Genomic DNA, 21431 nt, shown 5'->3' with positions numbered 1-21431 from the left:
CAAACAAAACAGTTGCTAATAAAGTTTTTATTGTAAAGCAGGGAAAGAAAGCCTCACAAAAAAAAGAACTTAGAAATTTGTTCTAAGCATTTCAGAATGAAGCCATATAAAAACCTTTGCCACTTTCTAAACTAATCTCAAAAATAATAGACAGTTACAATATCTATTAAAATAAGTTCTTATGGGCCAAATTAAGGAGTTTCTTCTAAAGAGGATGTTTTCCAAAACATTTCAATGAAGTTCAGCGATCCTTAGTCATGTTTTCAGGACAACTTGAGAAGGGAGTGAAATGCTCACCTTGGTAAAAGACCAAGACAAAGTATAAGTACTCCAATTTTGTGCTTAAGCACATATATCATGTTGAGCATCCACACTTTACTTGGTCACTTTGTATATAAGAGTATGCAAATCCTTCAAAGGGCTGCAAATACATTATGAAAAGTACTATAACGTCTAATCAGAGCTGATAATCACGGAATATAAACAGAAAAGAACAGAACTTACCTTTAAGTAAATATTTGTCTTTATTTGCACATATATTACAACACCCATGATTTATTAATGGAGCAGCAAATCATAGAAGCTGTTTTACAGGACAGGTGGAGAAATATTAAACAAGATTCACTGGTAGGATATAAAAAGCCATATTACTGTAAATGATGGATATATTTGGAAGTATTGACTTTGCTTTGGTTGGCAAAGCAAGACTCTAGCCATTTCTTCTTTACAAGGAGTGTTTTAGGATATTGGTGCATCAAATCCTGTAATTCCTAAAACGACAACACACAAATGGAACAGTCATACCTACAATGTTTCTTACCTACCACAACTAAGGTCACCCATTATTACCTTTGACTGTGGGAACTGGCATGAAGTACCTGTATATGAACTGAACTTTCCACCTGTGCCACAATGTGAGTTACCCGGGAGCTCATAATGTCCTCTTCATCACCGTCATATGTACAGGAATGTTAAGGAGAAAATCTAACACCTGAAACCATGTTTGATTTTGCTGTATAAATGAGCAGATACACTCGAATTGTCCCCCGTTTTATCCACAAAGGTACAATGGCAGGAACACGAATGAATTCACACTAGTCTTTTTTGTAATATGTTTGTGACACTATGCTAAAGTCTGAGAGTTCAGTCAGAACCTGATGAGCTAGAAGCAAATCTCAACTGACTTTGTTTGATCTTGCTCACAAATCTGCACCCAATATATAGGCATTGGCCATTCCTGCATCTCATCTTTTTAAAATTATTTCTCAAGCAGTGCCCACAACAGCCTTAAAAATATCAATGGTGACCTAATAACAATTTCACAAATTAAAGACCCCCAAGATTTCTGGTATTAAACTTTTGATGTGCAGTTTCACACATGCCATTGCCAAGACCTCAAAACTGGTATTCTAAGCAGAGACCAAGTTAGATAGCAAAAATGAAACCAAACCATTATCTGTTATGTTCACAGGAGACAAAAGGATATGCAAGAAGATAGCGTGCAAGTCTTTTTCTGTCTGTGGCACCCATGTTGTAGAAGAATACACAGACCCCTCTCATGAAGTCAGCCAAGCGAGGAGCTTCTCCACCCAGTGATCTGCTAGCAACCTCTGGAGACTCTATGGGTTCTTCACGAGTACCACAAGGGCTGAGGGACTTTAAGGGACCAGGAGAGGCTGCTGTTGGAGGTGCTGATACTGAGGCTGAAATACATAGATTTGTGGAAGAGGTTGGCACTGAAGAGTGTGAGGCATTTCTTCTGTAGTAGTATCTAACAGTTTTGTTAAGGATATACACAAAATACTGGACTTATGATTACCCACACATAATGAAAAGCAACAGCATTTTTTTTTAACATTTAGGGCTATACCTGCTGGAGCATTCAGTTTATAAACATTAGTTATGTGTAGTAACCATATGTCATTATTATTATTATTATTCTTTACATTTATATAGCACCTTTCTCATACTCAAGGATGTTTTACAGATATAGATTAGCTTTTACAAATCACTGTCACACCGATGTGTCCCCAAAAATTAATCCATTAGGTTGTCTTCATTAGTGTGACCTACAGAAGTTTATCAGGATACATGAAGGTAGGGATGTCTTGCGAGGCTAGGTATTTGCGAATCAGCCTTTCAGTACCATACCAGTTGAAGCCTTTGGTGGAATGGCCAATTCGTGGGAGATGGACACTAGCTGTTGATAAACAAATGTTTTAATGTTTTTATTATGCACATATATTCTAAATAACACCTTTGATATAGGATGTATCTATATTTGAATGTAACGAGCAGCATTCCGTGTCAAATTTTTATTGCAATCATCAGGCATTATTATAATTTCTCATTTGCCGCATGACCCCCACTGGATTCCATACTCCTAAAAAAAGCTGAAAGAAAAAAATTGAAAGAGGGGGAGGACTTTAAAAACATGCGTCACAGTCAGAAAGGTGGGTAGTTGAATTTGTAGCCACTTCTTTTTCAGGTACAGTGATGATTATTTCATGTTAGTGATGCATTTTGTCATGGAACCCTAAAACACAGAGGATGCCATTTTCTTCTGAGTCCTAAGGTGAATTCCTTATACAGAGACCTCAACTGGTTGCAGCAGGCTAATACTGGATTTTTGGACTCTCCCAATCCAATTTATGATGTTTATGCAACATTATATACCGACTTGATCCCATTGTTAAACATTTCTACAAACCCTTAAAATTATCCGAAACATTTTATTTTTGGTTTGACTATGCTTGTGGGGAAAGGGAAATAGGGGCTAACAGTATATGGGTAGGTGATGAAGGAACGGCCATATTTACTTAATGGTGACTTCGCACACATCTGATTAAGAAAACCACTCCAGAAAGTATTGAAAATAATCCGTCAGAAGCAGAAACAATGCTATCACTAAGATAACGCCAAACCTATCCTATGAAACCTAGATTCTATAAAGTTGCAAAAGAAAAAAACAGCCATTTTACACAAATCCCATGGACTTGTGGATGTTAGACTTGACTTTTCTAGCAAAGTCTTTGAGCAGTTCAACTATTATTTTATTTTAAAGCATGCCAAAAACCAATATCTGACCATCATAACCTTTTCATTCAATTCAGAACTTTGTTTTCTGTGGTGGACTATATACCTTTCCTTAACCACATACCTGTATAGGCCTGTTTATCATACCTTCTCTTTAGTCTTTGTATTCAGCAGGGGACATGCTTTAGGTAGAGAATATGTGTATCATAGCAGTAGGAATTTGCCTACTTGGGTTTAGCTAGCACTAGCTTGCCAACAAGCTTCTTAGTAGGCTAAGTGCTAATTATTTTTGACAACGTTTAAGACATGCTATCAATAATTTGACAACTTTTTGACAATTTTTTATTTTAGTTTGTACAAGCAACTTGATAGTCGTCACAAATAATTTTCACTTGCCAATTTGTTTTAGAGATGGAAAAGGTTTGTGATCCAAGAGAGCTTCTTCTGGTTTAAAAAAAAAAAAAAAAAGAAAAGCTACCTTTAGCTGAAAAAAACACAAACTTCAAATTAGTTCATTGTTATTTCTACAGCAAATTTACTGAAATCAATATTTCCCACCCTTCAAATTCCTTGCCGTTGCACACGGTAGACATTACTACCAGCAGAGTGCCAGCTATATGTTGACTGACCATATATCCAGAAGTAGAACTGAGTGGCATTTACCTTTCTGTAGCTCACCTGGTAGGGCAGGCAGAGGAAGGTGCTGGCATATGCAAGTACATGAATTTGATTTCCAAGGAGCACGCGAACTGTCATGTTCATAAATATGCAAGTTGCTCTGGATAAGACTGTCTGCCAATGCTGTAAATGTAAAACATACCTTTCTTTTGCTTGGCAGCTCTGTAGACCTTCTTGAGGCCCTCCTCCAAGGAAGTGAGCCGAATGCCTGACAGGTTGTTAGCTTTATCTCTCTGCTGTGCAACAATGAGTGCCAGCTATAGCAGCAACAAGCAACAGGGTGGAATCAACAACAAGCAACAGACTGGAATCAGTTTGTTTATACTGTATGGTGATCCCAAGATTTTTTTTACTGAAGGTTATAAAATAAGGAATGGTAAGAGAAACTAGTACCTTCCTATTAATAGAAAAGAGAGTCAGCTATATTGTCAGTCACAGCATATGGAACAGAAAATGAACAGCATGTGAGTGGCTGAGTGTCAGATACTGGGATAGAGTGATATTAGGCTGACTCACATAGTCTTGTCCACTCATTCTTGACTGTTTGTCATCAATGGGGAAAAGCAACACATTCCCAAGCTCCAAGTCTACAAAGGAGTAAATACCAAATCAATGAAAGAAGCCATCAAACACTTGTGGTACCACAAGAGTTTGACTGACTCCTGATGGACTCGGGGAATGTACCACCTTCCATGGCTCCTGCTAATTCATATTGCTTCTTTGCTTCATCTGTACGGACCTCAAGAGCTGTGAAGAGTCCGCCTCGTCCCCATCGCCCAGAGTCATCTATGCACACAGACAAAAAAAATTGTTAGAGAATTTATGTTTATGATGGAACAATTAAAAAGGTCTCAACCAATGCCTTAATGTTGTTCAGCTTCCACTGATGAACCATTATGTTGATGATAACATTACAAAGCCATTTAACAGATTAATAAATGCATACCAACACAATGAATGATAATGGCATCTTCCTGGTCAGCCTGAGGGTGGGTTACATCACCGAGTACATAGCAAATTGCAGTGTGTTCCGAGTCTGTTGACGTTACACTGGCGTCATCTTCTTCATCATCCACATCCTCACCCTCGCTATCAGCAGAGGGCAAGCAGAGGGACTTATAATTGCATGAGGCCCACCATGCCATCCTGCCATACACAAAGATCCGTTTGAGACTCCAAATTTTTAAAAATACTCCTTTTTGGTCTGATGTATATGCTCCACAGAACCATTTCTTCACCATGCCAGTTTCAGTGATCAAGGCTTCATAACAGAGGTTGAACAGAAAAAGTAAAAGGGACTTAAAGGAATACTTCACACAAATAAAGCACTTCTTTAACCAGGGGTTGCAGGTTCATACTTCTTCTTGTATTTTTGCTCTTCCCGTAGTCTTCGCTTCTCTTCCTGTAGCTTGGCTCTTTTTGCAGCAGCTTCCTGTCTCTTCTGACTCCTCTGCTCCAGCTCAGCCTCTGTCAGACACCTTTTCCTCCTTACTGGGTTTGCTAGAGGCCCAGATAATACAACCTACAGACCAACGTGTGCATTAGTTAATGTTCTGGAACATTCTGTTCTCATGTTCAATCAAGCACTAACTGAATAATATCTAAAACTTAACATTGCTGTTATTTTAAGAACCTTTGGCTATGCTGTCTTTATATCCAGATACTGTAGGTATGTCTGTAACTGTCCTAGACTTTGTAATCTGCAGCTAAAAATGTCTGTATTAAACAATCATTATTTTGTGGAGGACAAAGTAGGGCAGACCAAGCACCAAGTCCATGTGTCCTTAAAATTAGGCTATTTGAAGAAGGGTTAGAATTGAGGGCATAGGAACAAAGGAAGAGGGTGGATTCCTTTGGTGGCTTCGTACATTACTACTACTTCAATTCAGGGCAGAAAATACCTTAGCAAGATACATAGATATATTCTTTTATTACCTTGTGGCGGTGCAATAAAAACAATAGACTCCAAAGTCATGAAAACAACAACTACTCTGACTAATCACAGTGAAGGTGAGAATCTGAACAAACATGGAAGGTATGCTAGCTATACAAGGAGGATGATCCAAAAGAAAACTAAAGTGAGCTTATTTGGTTAACACATCTGGTACATTTTGGATACTAGTGTTGGGTCTTTTCAATTTCTAAAAATGTGTTTATATTCTACATGATTTTGAATATTACCCAACTAAGGTTTTTGTATGTATAAGGTCATGACTCATGCCAGTTTTTATTCCTGCAGCCATTGCTTGTAGGTGAAGGTGTGGGTCACTTACTCCTGCTTTATGTCGCAGTGCGCGGCCCTCTTTCCCAGCGTCCTCCAGCTCAGCTAACTGCTCTTCCAGCAGTAGCTCAAACTTTGTCTGGTCCTCTTTGCTGGGGTCTTTGGAATAATCCTTCCCCTCAAAGTAGTACATATGGTCTAGGGAAGACAAAAAAAAAAAAAAAAAAAAATGTGAGAAGGATGGTTTGACAAATTGCTAATTTAGGACTGTACTGTGCATCCGGAAAGTATTCACAGCGCTTCACTTTTTTCACATTTTGTTATGTTACAGCCTTAGTCCAAAATGGATTCAATAATTTTTTCCCCTCAAAATTCTACACACAATACCCCATAATGACAAAGTGAAAAAGCTTTGTTTGGGATTGTTGCAAATTTACTAAAAATTAAAAACCAAAAAAAAAAGTCACATGTACATAAGTATTCACAGCCTTTGCTCAATACTTTGTTGAAGCACCTTTGGCAGCAATTACAGCCTCAAGTCTTTTTGAGTATGATGTTACAAGCTTGGCACACCTATTTTTGGGCAGGTTCTCCCATTCTTCTTTGCAGAACCTCTCAAGCTCCATCAGGTTGGATGGGGAGCATCGGGGCACAGCCATTTTCAGATCTCACCAGAGATATTCAAATCGGGTTCAGGTCTGGGCTCTGGCTGGGCCATTCAAGAACATTCACAGAGTTGTCCCAAAGCCACTCCTTTGGTATCTTAGCTGTGTGCTTAGGGTCGTTGTCCTGTTGGAAGATGAACTTTCTGAGGCCCAGAGCGTTCTGGAGCAGGTTTTTTTCAAGGATGGCTCTGTACATTGCTGCTATCATCTTTCCCTCAACCCTGACTAGTCTCGCAGTTCCTGCTGCCAAAAAACAACCCCAAAGCATGATGCTGCCATCACCATGCTTCACTGTGGGGACGGTATTGGCCAGGTGATGAGCAGTGCCTGGTTTTCTCCAGACATGATGCTTAGCATTCAGGCCAAAGAGTTCAATCTTTGTTTCATCAGTCCAGAGAATTTTGCTTCTCATGGTCTGAGAGCCCTTCAGATGCCTTTTGGCAAACTCCAAGCAGGCTGTCTTGTGACTTTTACTGAGGAGTGGCTTCCGTCTGGCCACTCTACCATACAGGCCTGATTGGTGGAGTACTGCAGAAATAGTTGTTCTTCCGGAAGGTTCTCCTCTCTCCACAGAGCAACGCTGAAGCTCTGTCAAAGTGACCCTTGGGTTCTTGGTCACCTCCCTGACTAAGGCCCTTCTACCCCGATCACTCAGACTTGCCAGGCGGGCAGCTCTAGAAAGAGTCCTGGTGGTTCCAAACTTCTTCCATTTACAGATGATGGAGGCCACTGTGCTCATTGGGACCTTCAATGCTGCAGAAATTTTTCTGTACCCTTCCCCCAATCTGTGCCTCAATACAATCCTGTCTTGGAAGTCTACAGACAATTCTTTGGACTTCATGGCTTGGTTTGTGCTCTGACATGTACTGTGAACTATGGGACCTTATATAGACAGGTGTGTGCCTTTCCAAATCATGTCCAATCAACTGGATTTACCACAGGTGGACTCCAATCAAGTTGTCAAAACAACTGAAGGATGATCAGTGGAAACAGGATGCACCTGAGGTCAATTTTGAGCGTCATGGCAAAGGCTGTGAATACTTATGTACATGTGATTATTATTATTATTATTATTTTTAATACATTTGCAACAATTCCAAACAAATGTTTTTCACTTTGTCATTATGAGGTATTGTGTGTAGAATGTCGCGGGAAAAAAAATATTTAATCCATTTTGTAATAAGGCTGTAACATAACAAAATGTGGAAAAAGTGAAGCTCCGTGGATACTTTCCGGATGTACTGTATATTAATGAACACATGAGAAATGGAATTCCTACTCTGTTCATCCTCTTCATGCTCATCTTCCTTGATGAATGTGGCATGCTCTTCATCCGTCAACCAGTGGCCATCCTGAGACTGACCCAGGATCAGCTTAAGGTCCACATTCTGAACAGAGCTCTCCTCCGTCGACAGCAGCTTGTCCACTCCGAACTTTAGAATGTCACTTAACTGCAGACGTAACAGTATACAGAGAGGTAGGAATGGCTGGTAAGTGGATTGATCCATACTGTGCTTTTATGCTGGGAGGCTGCTCTCGGACAGCATGTGGGGAACAGACAAAAGTGAGGGGGAGGTGGGGGGAAGTCAGCCCAGGCACACCTGCATGGCGGTGACCGCAGGCCCCTGGGGCTGTTCCAGCAGAGAGAAGCGGCCCTCCTCGACCACCGTGCTGGTGAGGCGCAGTTTTGACATGGCACGTGAGTAGATGATCTCCTCCACCGTGTCCCTACCCAGGAGCCGAATCACCTTCACAGCCCTGTAGTGGTTGGGTTGTGATGGGGCAAAATGATGCAAAACCCCACAAAAACAATATTATTGCCCTGTAACAAAGCTCTTGTTGTTTTATGAGACTACTAACACTTTTATTTTAATGTGTGAGATGCAAGTTCGTGTTATCTCTATTTTAAGTACAAAGAAAATATGTTATTATAAGAAACACCACACAGTAACAACAAATAAGTAACTCTAGATGAGGGCCTTAAACAGGAGCAACAATATATTTTTGAGATATTGAGTGTATTTTATAGGCATTTAGAAGCTGATGAACATGGTGAACAGGCAATATTAGAAACAGAAAACTGCACTGATAATCAATGCTAACTTGTTCAGGAGAGCATCTACATTATAAAACTAGCATTTTAAATAAACAGCACAACATACACTTGGCTTCCCATTAAAATTATACAAATTAATGCAACATATTAGAACTGTTACTAAATGTGCTAATACAGGAGTACCTTGTCTGTCCAATCCGGTGGGCTCGAGCTGCCGCTTGCAGGTCATTCTGTGGATTGAAATCACTATCCATGAAAATCACAGTGTCTGCTGCTGTCAGGTTCATTCCGACACCACCTATCCAACACACAGAAACAGGCCAAGAAAGTAAGTGCCACATAAGAGCTGGAAATCTAAGGGGTTTTAATAGTACTCTTACAGTGATACAGATAGTACAGTAAGAACATGAGAAATATGTTAGCACATGCTCACCTGATCACATATGAGGAGTTGACTCTTATAAAAATGCATATCACATCTACAAAATTCAAATGAACTAAGGCCTATTTAGAAACTAGGGCAATCTGAAACTTAATCTCAGGTGAAGGTTCAAATATTGGATATAATATAATCGCAATGCCCATTTTCTTCCCTAATTTAGTCAATGTCACCAACAAGGAGTCCTGTGTCATGTCAGAAGTACCAGTTGCAATTCTTATAGACAAAAATGCCCAGACTCTGCATCACTGATGCAAACTGATACACAAAATTGTCTTATGGGATTACAGAAAAATTCTGGGTAGTGAGTGGACGTTCATATCAGGCTCCTCAATTTGCCCTGCATTTCCCCTGGGCTTTTGGTATCATGCACCATAGATAGACAGGTAGCTGTGGTGAGAGTGATATACACAGCTTTCCTCTATGATTCAGAAGTACCAGTTCTGCTCTAATGAGGATAGCACATTTACATTTCCACTGAAATTATAACATAAAACCTAACCAAAGTATTTTAGATTTTGGTTTGTTATCTAAGGCTAAAAATAAATGTTCATTTTGTGTTGTTTGAGAGAACTGATTGATCTCAAATATTCTTGTTTTGCATTCAAACAAACCAGACAAACTACAACTAGTCACATAGCCAGATAAGTCACAGGCATTCTGTAGGAAATCACAGTTAAAATCACTGAACTAGTTCAATGATTAGTGTGATTAATCACAATAATTAATTGTAGACTAGATATTAAAACAATCTAATTTCTTATTTTGCAATTTTTGCAAAACATTCCCCCCTCCCCCTTTCCAGTTATCACAGCACCAGTCAGACAGCTTCTCATGGCACCCTTTTCGAAACCATGAACCCACCGGCTTTGGTGCTGAGGAGGAAGATGAAAACATCTTTGGTACTGAAGTTCTTGATGGCCAGATTACGCTCCTCTCCTCGCACTGAGCCATCTAGCCGCTCATAACTGTAACCTGCAGGAGTAGGAGGCCACAGTCAGACTGATCACGCAGCCTATATGTGCACACAGGAGCAAACACAGGATGTCAGAGTCAAACCACATCTAGAACACAGAAAATGATAAGAGCAAGAACATATGTGGTATAGCTGCAAATACATGTACAGTATTATATAACATAACTGACCAACTTAAATTTTTAAACTAATGAAAAAACTAATGTCAAAGTAAAACCCTCTGTAAGTTATGTACAAATAAGTTAAATAAAACTGTCAAGATGAAAGAAACCATAAACAATTCTGGGAAATTCATGCTGAGAACAAATAACTATGATAAACTTCTCATTTAATTGATTTTGATCAAGGTGAATAAAACACTCACTGTTTAAGCCTTTTTGCTAGCCCTGAATTCTGTGAAGTGTTAGCCAAAAATATTTCCACAGGCTTAGCAGCTCAGGCTGAACACTTTGATACCTCAAAATACCTACATGCACTACTAGTGGAGCCTAGGGCATTCTGTAATTTCATTGTCACTTGCACCTGCAAAATCCTGTTAAATTTTGGTACAGCATCCTTCAGAATTCTAGATACATTTTGTTTATCAGAATAAGAGTGTAAGCCTTACTAGTGGGAATTTTCCTCGTTTGCTGTGGCTGGATTGTTCCTCCCCAAGCCAGTGTACAAAGGCACAGCTCTGTTGCTGAATAGATTAGCAGAGAGGAGCACAAACACGCCGCCTCTCCAGAGAATGCAGCAGACATCATCTCTGTTGCATTGTTTCAAAGAATGCATGTCACCCTGTTTTCTGGGCAACCTTAGGCAGGTTTGATCACTGTCTAATTCATTTTCTGCCAACCAAAAGGCAAAAATCTAAATCTGCCATACCTGTGGTCAGCGCAGTAAAGAACGAGGCCAAAGGCAAACTACAGGTCAGCCTGGAATATGCAGATTATAGTCTCTTGGAGCAGGCAGAAAGCAATCTGGAGGAGTATACTGACACTGATATGTCAAATCAGATGCATTTTGACCAAATAAATACAATGACAAACCCTTTTACTGCTAAAATCAGAAGGCTGCATTGAGCTAAAGCAGAAGCAAACAGAAGTAAAGACAGTACTGCATATAACCAAGCAAGTCTCACAAAAGACACATTTACATTTAAAGTATCCAAATGTATCAGTATAGCAGTAGGGGTGCTCCCTGAGCATAGAAGCCATGTCTTTGATGGTCTTAGCACCTTTCTCTGCATGCTCTACCAGGTGAACTGCAGACAAGGTTAAAACAGTCAAAAGGAACTTGTTCAGCAAACTGTTACCAATGACTCATCCAGAACCTGCAGGACATTAGCAGCTATAAAAAAGCCACCATCTCAGACAATGGATGAACTAGCTGAAGAGCTAAATACATACTACTGCTTGAAAAGCCCAGGCTCTTACATCAAAATTGCACCCCATACAGACTGTTTAAGTATCAGTACTTGCTCTATGTACTCTGATTGTTTCTCTACCTGCACATGTAGAATGTTTCTCTACTTGCACATACAATCTGTGAACAGGATGTGTTCACAGAGTTGTGGGGAGTTGTGTAAAGTTTTTTCCTGCTCCCCCCGCTGCTCTTCTCGCTACAGTCATCTGTCTCAGCTAACACAGTGATGACAATGATACTGGCAGGTAAAGGATCAGCTGGTCCTGTGGAGCAGTCAGAATGACCTGAAGCTGAATGCGCTCAAAGGAGTTTCAGGAGAAGCTTCATACATCCATCCCCTCGCTCCCTGGACATAACCATAGCAGCTGTGATGACCAGGTTTCTGGAAATTACAATTACCAGGGACCTGAAGTGGGACACCAACATTAACTCCTCAAAAGCCCAATTGAGGGTGTACTTCCTATAAGTTCAAGTTACCCCAAGAACTGTTACACAGTGGCCACAGAATCAGTCATCACCATCTCTCTAACAATCAGGTGCAGCTCTGCCACTAAACATGACCTTGACAAACTAGAACACACTTTCAGATCTGCAGAAAAGACTGCCCAGTCTTCCTGACCTGTTCACCGGCAGACCTAGGAAATGCGCAGAGAAAATCAATGCTGATCCCTCATACTCTGCACATCACCTACTCCAGTTCCTCCGTTTTTCTATGGTAATATCCAGAGGCTATACAATAGTATTTCACCTATATATATTTCTATGTGTGTGTGTGTGTGTGTGTGTGTGTGTGTGTGTGTGTGTGTGTGTGTGTGTGTGTGTGTGTGTGTGTGTGTGTGTACCAAAGAGTACCAAGTCCATGTGTGCATGTTTTAAAGATTTATGAATTTATGTGCTGTACTGTGCAGGCAAAGACAAATTCCCCGTATGTGCAAACATAATTGGCTAATAAAGCCTGATTCTCAAGTAGAATTATACAGAATTTATAAAATGCTTTTAAAATTCAAACAGAGATATATGTACTTCTATTTATATTCTAAATTCTTTCAAGTATTTTTAAAGTCTTTTAACTCTTAAGTGGTTTTCAATGACTTCCTGGCAATAAAAAGCAACAGGTCTGAAAATGTCCATCATTAGGTTACTTAAGCTGTCATGAAGCTTCCTAGAGAACACAAGTGTATCTTCATCCTACAAATTGTAAGTGTGGTAGTGAATCTGGTTTGAGAGCTAAATATTTGTTCATGGTCAGAACATTGCAAAACTACAATAAAATGCCACCTCCCTGCTAACAAGACATTTTGAAGATGTGACAGAAGCAAGCTTCTTCTGTTAAAAAAAACCTTAAGTGTCTTGATTTTACAAAACATTACTTGAATTTTGACCCTGATAACCCGAGGAACCTTGCGAGGATAAATGGTATAATAGACTCCTTCAAATACCAGGAGATTTTAAACTGAAATTTGTGGCTTCTGCCAGGAAGCTAAAACTGGATCACAACTGGATCTGCCAGCAGCACAATGATCATAAGCATATCCCCAAATCTTTGCAAAGTTTATGTTTACAGACTCAAGCTTTCAGCACGACCTCCCATGTCTATACACGCCACTGAAAACCTGTGAGGTGAACTGGTGGTCCAAAAGTAGGGAACCACAGCTCTGCACATTCAAGAGTTTCTGTGTGGAGCAATGGCCTCAGATGCTTTAATATGCTTTCTCACACCTCATCAAACATTAGAGGAGAATTCTGGCAAAAGGAGGACACGCCAAGTATTTTCTTCTTTCTTAGCTGTAGCATCATTGTGAAAGTATATGTCTCATACTAAACATAGCAAAAAGTGATAAAGTTCATTTCATCCAGCATGTTTTACTCCTTTTAATTTAGTGATCCATTTATTCAGCATGGCACTGTATTTTATTTCAGTCGTAACAGCATTATGCTGCTGTATCTGTAGTATCAGTGAGTCTATACTATAACATGCATTACCTCTATACTCCAAGTAGTCTTGCATAATGTCCAACATTCTGGTCATTTGAGAGAATAGCAGAATACGATGCCCCCTGGAGTCAAACATACACAAACAGGCCATGTATTTAAGCTCTGTTCATCTCTTCTTTTATTCTTCATTTAAACAAGTTTTCTGCTATGTTCAAGCTAGGGAACAACTCAACATACATTAGCTATATGTATTGATAAGGTGTTTAATCTATTAATAATGCTGCACCTTTCCACACTGGCCATGTTGTAGACAGTAACAACAGATAAAAAGGTGTCAAGTGTACCCTTCCAGCAGATATGCAAGCATCGTGTCCAAGAGAGAGAGCTTCCCACTGGCCTCCACCAGGTGCTCTCCAATCTCAAATGGCTCAGGTTCCACACCTTAGAGAGTGGGAGACAGAGCGAGAGTCAGAGAGAGTGTGAGTCAGTGTCAGAGACAGGCACACAGAGAGAGTGTTAGAAAGAGAGAGACCATCAGAGAGACAGAAAGAGGGAGAGAGTGTCAGTCAGAGAGTGAGACAGAAAAAGAAAGAGTTAGAGAGAAAGAGTTAGAGACATAGAGAAATAGAGTCAGAGAGGGTGTCAGTCAAAAAGAGAAAAAGGAGTCAGAGAGAGAGAACAGTGTTTAAGTTGAAGAGATGATGAGGTATAGCTGGCCAAAGAGACTCATTAGTTGGAGACTAGCCTGATTCTGTAGACCATTTGCCTTGTCTGTATGACCAAGACCTTGCCTGTGAAGCAGAGAGCCACAGGACTATTCACAACTATCGTGGAATGGTCTTATTTAAAAGACAGCAAAGTCAAGGCTGCAAATAAGGCACCCTTGTTCGATGAACTATGAATTTGCAAATTTTTTTTGATAGTGAAAGTGCTGTTATATTATCAGCCTTTTGAGTATGAAAGAAGGGAAAAGAAAAAGAATAAAAAGGATTAAAAGCATGAAAACAGATCAAGATACACACTTGTCATTACCATCAAACAGGTAGGGATGGTTCACACACTTTCTCAGCTGCATTAAAATGTTCAGAAGCCGGGTCTTATTTGTCTGATCGCTTCCAAATGCATCTGAAATCAGGGAGACATTTAAAAGCATTTGTGTAACATATGCACATACATGCATGTGTGCATGAACCGCACATTTAACCTCCCCATTAAGATAACCAGAAATGTGAACAAGACATATTTTTTCAGCTAGTGCCCTTGGCCTTACCCAGGTCTTTCATTAGAATGGCCTTGTAGTATTTCTTCTGCAGGGCAGACATTCCATGATAGACCAGCAGCTCCATCTTCTTGGGCAGGTCGGCCGCCACCTCTGCCTTAACCCTGCGCAGGAGGAAGGGCTGCAGCACCTGGTGGAGCTCCTCGGCTGTACACGAGCAAAGATGACAAATTTGTTCACATTAAATTGCCATTATGAAACCACTCCAGTTCTGGTTGTTTGCCTTGTGCTAAGACAAATTTAAGGGTGTGTATAACAAACGAAGACTGATCTGTAGGTTCTGGACATTTTTATCTTGTTTGTCAGACGCGGAATTATATGGTTGAACTCAAACCAGATTTCCAAACCACAATGGGAAGAGAAGTATTCTGGGTGCAGTTAAACAAAAAACAAATCATAACCATTATAATAAATCATAAATATACCTCCTGTAATTACCACAAAAATTAGTAAACATCACAGAAATGAATAATCTTGTAAATGTATACCTGCTTTGGTTACTCTTAGACCACAGGAGCATACATAGTTATACCCAATTTAACCAACAGGATCTCTGCTAAAATGAAATATTGATGAGCACAATAGAAGCTTTACACAGTTAACTTTTGGAGCATACTGTACCTAGAGTGTGTTGAGCCTGTACATCTGCATAGGTTCTGACAAAGTCTTCTGTGGCATCACATGGAAATATGCTAGGCTGGATGAAGCTGAGGAGGGAATAGACCTCCTGTAGATTATTCTGGATGGGTGTTCCTGTTAACAAAAGTCTGAAGCCCACAGAGAACTGGGAGAAGAGAGAGAGAGAGAGAGAGAGAGAGAGAGAGAGAGAGAGAAATTTAGTATAAAAATATAGCAATAAAAAAGTACAGATTTCAAAGAATACAGCTAACCTCTGAAAGTGTCTGGTAAAGCAGTGACTTCTGGTTTTTCAGCCTGTGAGCCTCATCAACAACCAAAATACTCCAATTCCACCTGAAGGGAGGAGTGAAAGGACAAAGTTATTAATTTATAATACAACATTGTTATTGTTAAAGTGCATAAATAAACTGTCACCTTTTGAGTGTTTTGGCATCTTTCAGGCATATCTATAGAAAACAGAAAAAGATCAAATATATGATGCCAACTATTATATATTAAATATATACATAAATAAACCAACAGATATTGTGATGACTTTGATATGATGAGTACACTCAGCAACTCCCAGTCTCTGGCATCCTGACCTCATATGTGGTTAGCAAGATGTGGAAATGTGTGTCTTCCATCAGGTCACTCTGTAGCTCCGCTCTCCTTTCTTTATCACCAGTGTAAAACACCACAGACAGTCTAGGGCAAAGGCTGAGGTGGGGCAAGCATATTAAAGACATTCTTAGAGACTTTACGGTATTGGCGTCTAGTGACAGGTATAAAACATAACATACAATTTTCTGTATGTTGCATAGCTGAGTTAACTTTCAAGAGAATTAATTTTATACTTTGACACTGCATTATGTATGAGGTTACTGTAACAATATACGTGAAAAGACATGTAGTTAGATTAAGATGTAATATGAGCATTCCATCTATGGTGCATATAGAAGAAATACTTATTGTCTGGCTGAACATAAAACAAACAAACAAAAAAAGCTAACAGCATTCCATGCATTACCGCTCCAACTCTTGACTCCAGTTCTCCATGACAGACAGTGGACAAAGAACCAGAAAGGGGCCTTTCATACCAAGACATCCTTGAGCATACACCAACAGTGAGATGGTCTACAGCAGACGAGAACATGTGTGCTATATATAATATTCTGATACATCACTTCATCTTAGTGTCTTAAGCTTTGACTATGTCACAAACATTACACATTTATGTTTAAATTACATGTATGCAATCAATGGCATCACACAAAACTGTTTTGTTTTAAGACAAAATGCTTAGCATATGTGAATAAATATCAGTAATATGTATATTAGGTCTAGAAAATGTAATGCTATATAATGTTTATACTGTATTATATTTTAAGCCTTTGGGGCTGCAATGCTTAAAGCAGGGGTTCTGTACAGTTCTAGAAAATATACAATATGGCATTTGAGTAAATAAATAAAATAAATAAATAAACAAACCCTGTTTCTTGGAATATTTTGACATTTAGAGGATTTCAGTTATTTTCAGTCTATACCCCTGCTGACCTGACAGGTCTTGCCCAAGCCCATTTCATCACCGAGGATGCATCCTTCCAGATTACACAGGCACTGCGCCAGCCACCGCACTCCATGCAACTGGTAGGATCGCAGCTTAATTCCTGATAAGAAACAGACCCCAAAGAAAATACTCATGCATGGTTTTCCCCTTAAAATCCCACCCAAAATTCTTGCAGAATAGCTACTGGCAAATACAGGCAACACAAGATGCCTGTTTCATTTGGAAAAGGTTTGCCACCAAATATCTCTATATTAGCAATGTAATTTTTTTGAAGCTCTACGAAGGCGTCTGGGTTTACTTCATGTAACCACCTTTAACGTTTTTCAACCTCGTCTGAAAAAAAAAACGGATCTTAAACGGACACAAAATAATAGCTAGCTTCCCTGAACAAAACACCAGTAGTAAGGCAGTTGAGATTATGTCATTAAGGATTTCCTGATATATGAAGTGGAAAGTTTGAGTTGTCAACAAAATTGGTATTGCAGGAAAAAGTAGTGACACGCAGTGTCCAAAATGAATCTGCCAATGGCAGGTAAACCACTCTTTAATTCATAAATCTGCATCGAATATTGTAAATAGCTGTAAGGGCAGGTTGCCATTCCAAAAAAACTATGACCTACCGCCCTCTGAGGTAATATGTTAGATATTATGTTGCCTCCATAGCCAATTTTACACACTTGCCCATAAATATAGGTTAGCTCGGTGGGATAGCTAGCGAAGTTGAACACACCTTCCAGGCCCCATGTTTTCAGGTCTTTGTGTAATAATTCTAACTTGACTGTGTCTAGTTTTATACTTTTGATCGCTCGAAGAAACCTTGACATTTTTGTTTCATAAAGTTTAAAGCGCACTAATTATACTGAAAAAACAGAAGTTGCCTTTCTTTATTGGACACCACTCGCGCCCTACTTTCCGGAAATAGTTGTACACACTGAAACTGTCCAATGATCGTTCAGGTTCATATCACACGTCTTACGATGTATTTCAAAATAAAAGATGCATTAAATCGTAGAACTACAAAGCGTAATTTATCTTACAGTGTAATTTATTTAACTCTGTCAGATATATTAGCACAATAAATACATTAAGACCATAATTCTACTTCATGACTTAATCTTCTCTGCATCATACTAAGAATGTTCTGCATTTAAAAATCTACCTGAACCAGAACAACAAATGTAGTGCAAAATACAAGTACAAATACAATGTACAAAAACCCCGCAGTGGTCTATTTACGTACCCCTTCATGGGTCCAGTTTAGCACAATATAGGCTAGAACAAAGGAGGTCCAAAATACAAACACAATTCATTTCCCTAAAGTGATTTTTAGTTTCAAGACACCTACAAAATGGTAAAAATAAAACAAGTTTATAACAATGACACTTTTAGCTGTTCTTTACAACACTACTCTCAGTTCATAAGCAAAGAGCTTATCTTATATTAAAAACTGTACAGTCAGTAAGCTGTAAAACATTGGATCCAACACCAAACAAAATCTTGTGCAGAGGAAACTTGAGGGAAAGTAAACTGTAAAAGGGTCTTCACTTCATGCACATGGTGCATGCCATGGAAAAAAACTTCAGTATGGCATCCCTAGTGAAGGCAGAGACACAATAATTAGAATGTTGGGGGGGGAGGGTTGATTTTACACACTACAAGCACTATACCCAATAATCAGCATTTCAGACCATCAAGTCCACTTGAATATCAATATTTTCAGCCTAATGTTACTTCTCCATTGTCATGAGTATGATAGTGATTCAGAATTTAACACACCTTGCAAATGGGATGTATGACAGTCCATACCTGTGAACATGAAAACAACATTCATCACATATTAAATAGTCTATAAATATAATAGTTTCAGTTATAGTATCCATTAAATATAACATATTGAATGTTACCAGCCAAGTTTTTAAAGCCCTTACCAAGTAAATGCGAGGGCTTGCAAAATAACGAACAGCAAACTCAGTGCAAATATCTTCCACTGTGAAAGAAATTATTTTAAAAAGTATATTTAAGCTTGTTAGGAATTCCAGGTATAAGTTAGGCTATCCTCATTACCAAAATAAATATTAAAAAATAGGCCACTTACATTTACATTACATTACATTACATTACATTTTAAGTTTAAAGTTAGGCTTAGTCCACAGTGATATAAGCTTTGGCTTAATTAACTTACCCAAAAAGATGCACATAGTGTAAGCACCAGGCATGTCTATGGTGGAAAAGATCAAACCTAATTTAAAAATGACCCTTTTTAAATAACTACCTCCACCTTGCATTTTTTAATGTACAAATAAAACTGTATAAGCCACATAGACTAAACACACAGATTAAACTTCTGAGTTTGCTTTTAAAATCTGTAACCTTTGTGAAGGTCGTGCTATGTGAAATATTTTTATGTATTGCACTGATGTACTTTTGGGCCAATCCCCTGAAAGAACAAATGTATTTGGTCATCAAAGAAAACAACACATTTTTACTAAAACTTACACCAGTTGACTAACTCTGTACTAACTCTTCGTTCATGGGAGATCAACATACCAATGCAGGCTACTATATTAACATTAAATTAATCTGGTCAAAAGATTAGACAGCATGGTGAAATTTTTGTATCAAAATTCATTCTTGGTGCAATTGTCAGCATGTTTTATTATGAATTAGAATACAGAAGAATGCATAAGCATTTGTGACATTCCTGGAACATTCTTTGTTGGCAGTAATACAGGTTGAAATGATAGTACAATCCACTTACTATCATGACAGTTGTTGCAAAGGCTCTAGTTTTATCACACATCCTCTTCAGCTGTTTCATTGGTCCCATCAGAAACATAGTGCTGTAGGTGTGATCACATTCCAACAATCACTTTTGTACGTTTTTGGCCAATCAACGTATTTCTATTATTAGTAACTTTATTGGGGTCAATGAACCTATGAATCTACATTAGGTCGACCCTCACCTGAATAAACAGCAAATATTCCCAAATGTGTAAAACACAATGAAGAGAATCAGGCCTATCTTGGGAATGAACAGACAACACACTCCCTAGTGCGCGCACACACACACACACACACACACACACACACACACACACAAAAACAACAACCCATGTACGGACTAAGAACAGATGCAAAACAAGTAACATAAATTCTCTTCTTTTTTATGCCTGACTATCAGATTATGTCAGACTTAAATGCACGTGTTTGCCTACAGTATGCATTAAGAGTGCATTCCTTCTTTTAGTTACATTCCTCATAGCTTGTCAGACCGGTGACACAGCTCTGGTTCTTTCGAACTAAAGTCTGCCAGGACGTTTTAAGGAGCAAAGTACTATTCAAAATACGCTTTTATTTCACCTTTTAAAACAAATAAATACTCAAACTGATTTCAAAGTATACCAACCAGAACGGAGCAAACCAATCCTATGACCATACAAGCAACGAATCCTTTCACACGTGTGCCCCATCCCAACGTGGAAGCTTCATTCGCTGCCTACAAGTGAGGGGTGACAGATCCACATCATGCTTGAATAATTCTTCAGAGTTATATGGTCCTTCATAAAGAAATTTTATTAGAACGTCACACTATTAACAATGTCGTCTAAATCCATAAAAATAATTGAAAATATGGCGTAATTTGCTCCATTAACCCTCGCAAATGTATGGATATATAAAAGATTACAATTCCACGAACTTTTAAAGAGAAAAGGATCACATTACCTGAAGTATGTTGCGATTATCAGTATTTTCATCGCGACCATTTAGAAATGCCCTTAATTTATCCATTATCAAATGCGACACCTACTTCACTTTATGATTGTAAATTCTCACCAGTCCACAGATATATCGGCTAAACCTGAAAACACGACAAAGTATCCATGTGGCGCCACAGAGCGGCAAGTGTCGTTTTCTTTTCCAAATTGCCTTTCTGCTATTACTCTGTCACAGGGCTAATGTCCAACATGCCCAAGACCAGTTCATTTGGGCAAAACGTTTTCGACAACGCATTTATTTAGCAATGGACACAGTAATAGAATAGGCCTATATCTGTGCCTTAAACGTGGGAAGTTTGCCTGCATAACAGCCCAAGATGTTGGCATGTATTGGACAAGGTACTGGAAACATTCTAAGTGATTTCAGGCAGCTGTCCATAGCTGAAGATTTTTCATCTACACATTAATGGCAGAAAGCACCTGTTTCACTACACCTTAGTGTTGCTCCATTTAATTGTGATGCAAGAAATGCACATTGGTGGCACTGGAGTAAAATTAAACCTCAGTGATGTCCATGGAATCCACTTATGGTTTTTGCCCCTATCTAAAGAGTGGAACATGTGTGAGAAACAGGAGGGTATTTATCTTTAGGATTCTGAAATCAACATCTGGCCCCAGCACACCACAATCAGAACTGCTCAGATCATGTGTCTTGAAACTCTACCATTTCTGCATACTTCAGACTGTGTCGCAGTTAAATCATTCACTTCATAGAGTGACATGCTATTTGCTTGAACATAGTGTAGTTAATTATTTTTGCTAATAAAGAATTCAC

At 38.9% G+C, this 21431-nt stretch overlaps 2 protein-coding genes across 8 annotated transcripts; both read right to left on the bottom strand.

The window, feature by feature from the left end:
- Nucleotides 1-502: 502 nt before the first annotated feature.
- chd1l (chromodomain helicase DNA binding protein 1-like) lies at nt 503-17799 on the bottom strand. Of its 7 annotated transcripts, none has more exons than XM_081717983.1 (25): nt 17611-17799; nt 16868-16980; nt 16341-16447; nt 15916-16030; nt 15746-15777; nt 15583-15664; nt 15314-15476; nt 14684-14839; nt 14446-14538; nt 13758-13854; nt 13462-13535; nt 9960-10070; nt 8840-8954; nt 8202-8358; nt 7880-8051; nt 5988-6133; nt 5073-5236; nt 4661-4860; nt 4399-4500; nt 4231-4301; nt 3857-3971; nt 2092-2200; nt 1488-1771; nt 879-961; nt 504-770 (listed from the first exon to the last, which is right to left on the bottom strand). In XM_081717983.1, the coding sequence occupies exons 1-25, from the start codon at nt 17702-17704 to the stop codon at nt 648-650; spliced, it is 3078 nt and encodes a 1025-aa protein (XP_081574109.1). In that variant the 5' UTR covers nt 17705-17799; the 3' UTR covers nt 504-647. The 7 variants fall into 7 exon arrangements, with proteins under 7 accessions (XP_081574111.1, XP_081574109.1, XP_081574110.1 ...); XM_081717984.1 differs by having other exon boundaries at nt 505-770; nt 4402-4500; XM_081717986.1 differs by having other exon boundaries at nt 505-770; nt 16802-16980; nt 17611-17630.
- Nucleotides 17800-17965: 166 nt separating this feature from the next.
- Nucleotides 17966-21066, bottom strand: sft2d2a (SFT2 domain containing 2a). Its single transcript, XM_026998887.3, has 8 exons — nt 20604-21066; nt 20287-20376; nt 19844-19929; nt 19639-19720; nt 19063-19098; nt 18809-18867; nt 18657-18686; nt 17966-18473 (listed from the first exon to the last, which is right to left on the bottom strand). The coding sequence occupies exons 1-8, from the start codon at nt 20667-20669 to the stop codon at nt 18422-18424; spliced, it is 501 nt and encodes a 166-aa protein (XP_026854688.2). The 5' UTR covers nt 20670-21066; the 3' UTR covers nt 17966-18421.
- Nucleotides 21067-21431: the final 365 nt, after the last annotated feature.

This window comes from Electrophorus electricus, chromosome 7 (assembly GCF_041902795.1).
Source record: "Electrophorus electricus isolate QZ-2024a chromosome 7, ASM4190279v1, whole genome shotgun sequence".
NCBI lineage: Eukaryota > Metazoa > Chordata > Actinopteri > Gymnotiformes > Gymnotidae > Electrophorus > Electrophorus electricus.
Note: the sequence above shows the minus strand (reverse complement) of the source record. Positions and strands in the feature narration are given on the sequence as shown.

Bases quoted from the DNA above. Each gene is read 5' to 3' on its own strand.
- sft2d2a (XM_026998887.3), bottom strand. From the start codon at position 20,669: ATGGATAAATTAAGGGCATTTCTAAATGGTCGCGATGAAAATACTGAT. The intron at 20,377-20,603 runs GTAATGTGATCC...CCTCACTTGTAG, and splicing joins ATAATCGCAACATACTTCAG to GCAGCGAATGAAGCTTCCAC. The intron at 18,474-18,656 runs GTGTGTTAAATT...TGCCTTCACTAG, and splicing joins TCATACATCCCATTTGCAAG to GGATGCCATACTGAAGTTTT.
- chd1l (XM_081717983.1), bottom strand. From the start codon at position 17,704: ATGTCAAGGTTTCTTCGAGCGATCAAAAGTATAAAACTAGACACAGTC. The intron at 14,840-15,313 runs GTACAGTATGCT...GCTCGTGTACAG, and splicing joins ACAGGCTCAACACACTCTAG to CCGAGGAGCTCCACCAGGTG. The intron at 8,359-8,839 runs GTACTCCTGTAT...CAACCACTACAG, and splicing joins CACCGGATTGGACAGACAAG to GGCTGTGAAGGTGATTCGGC.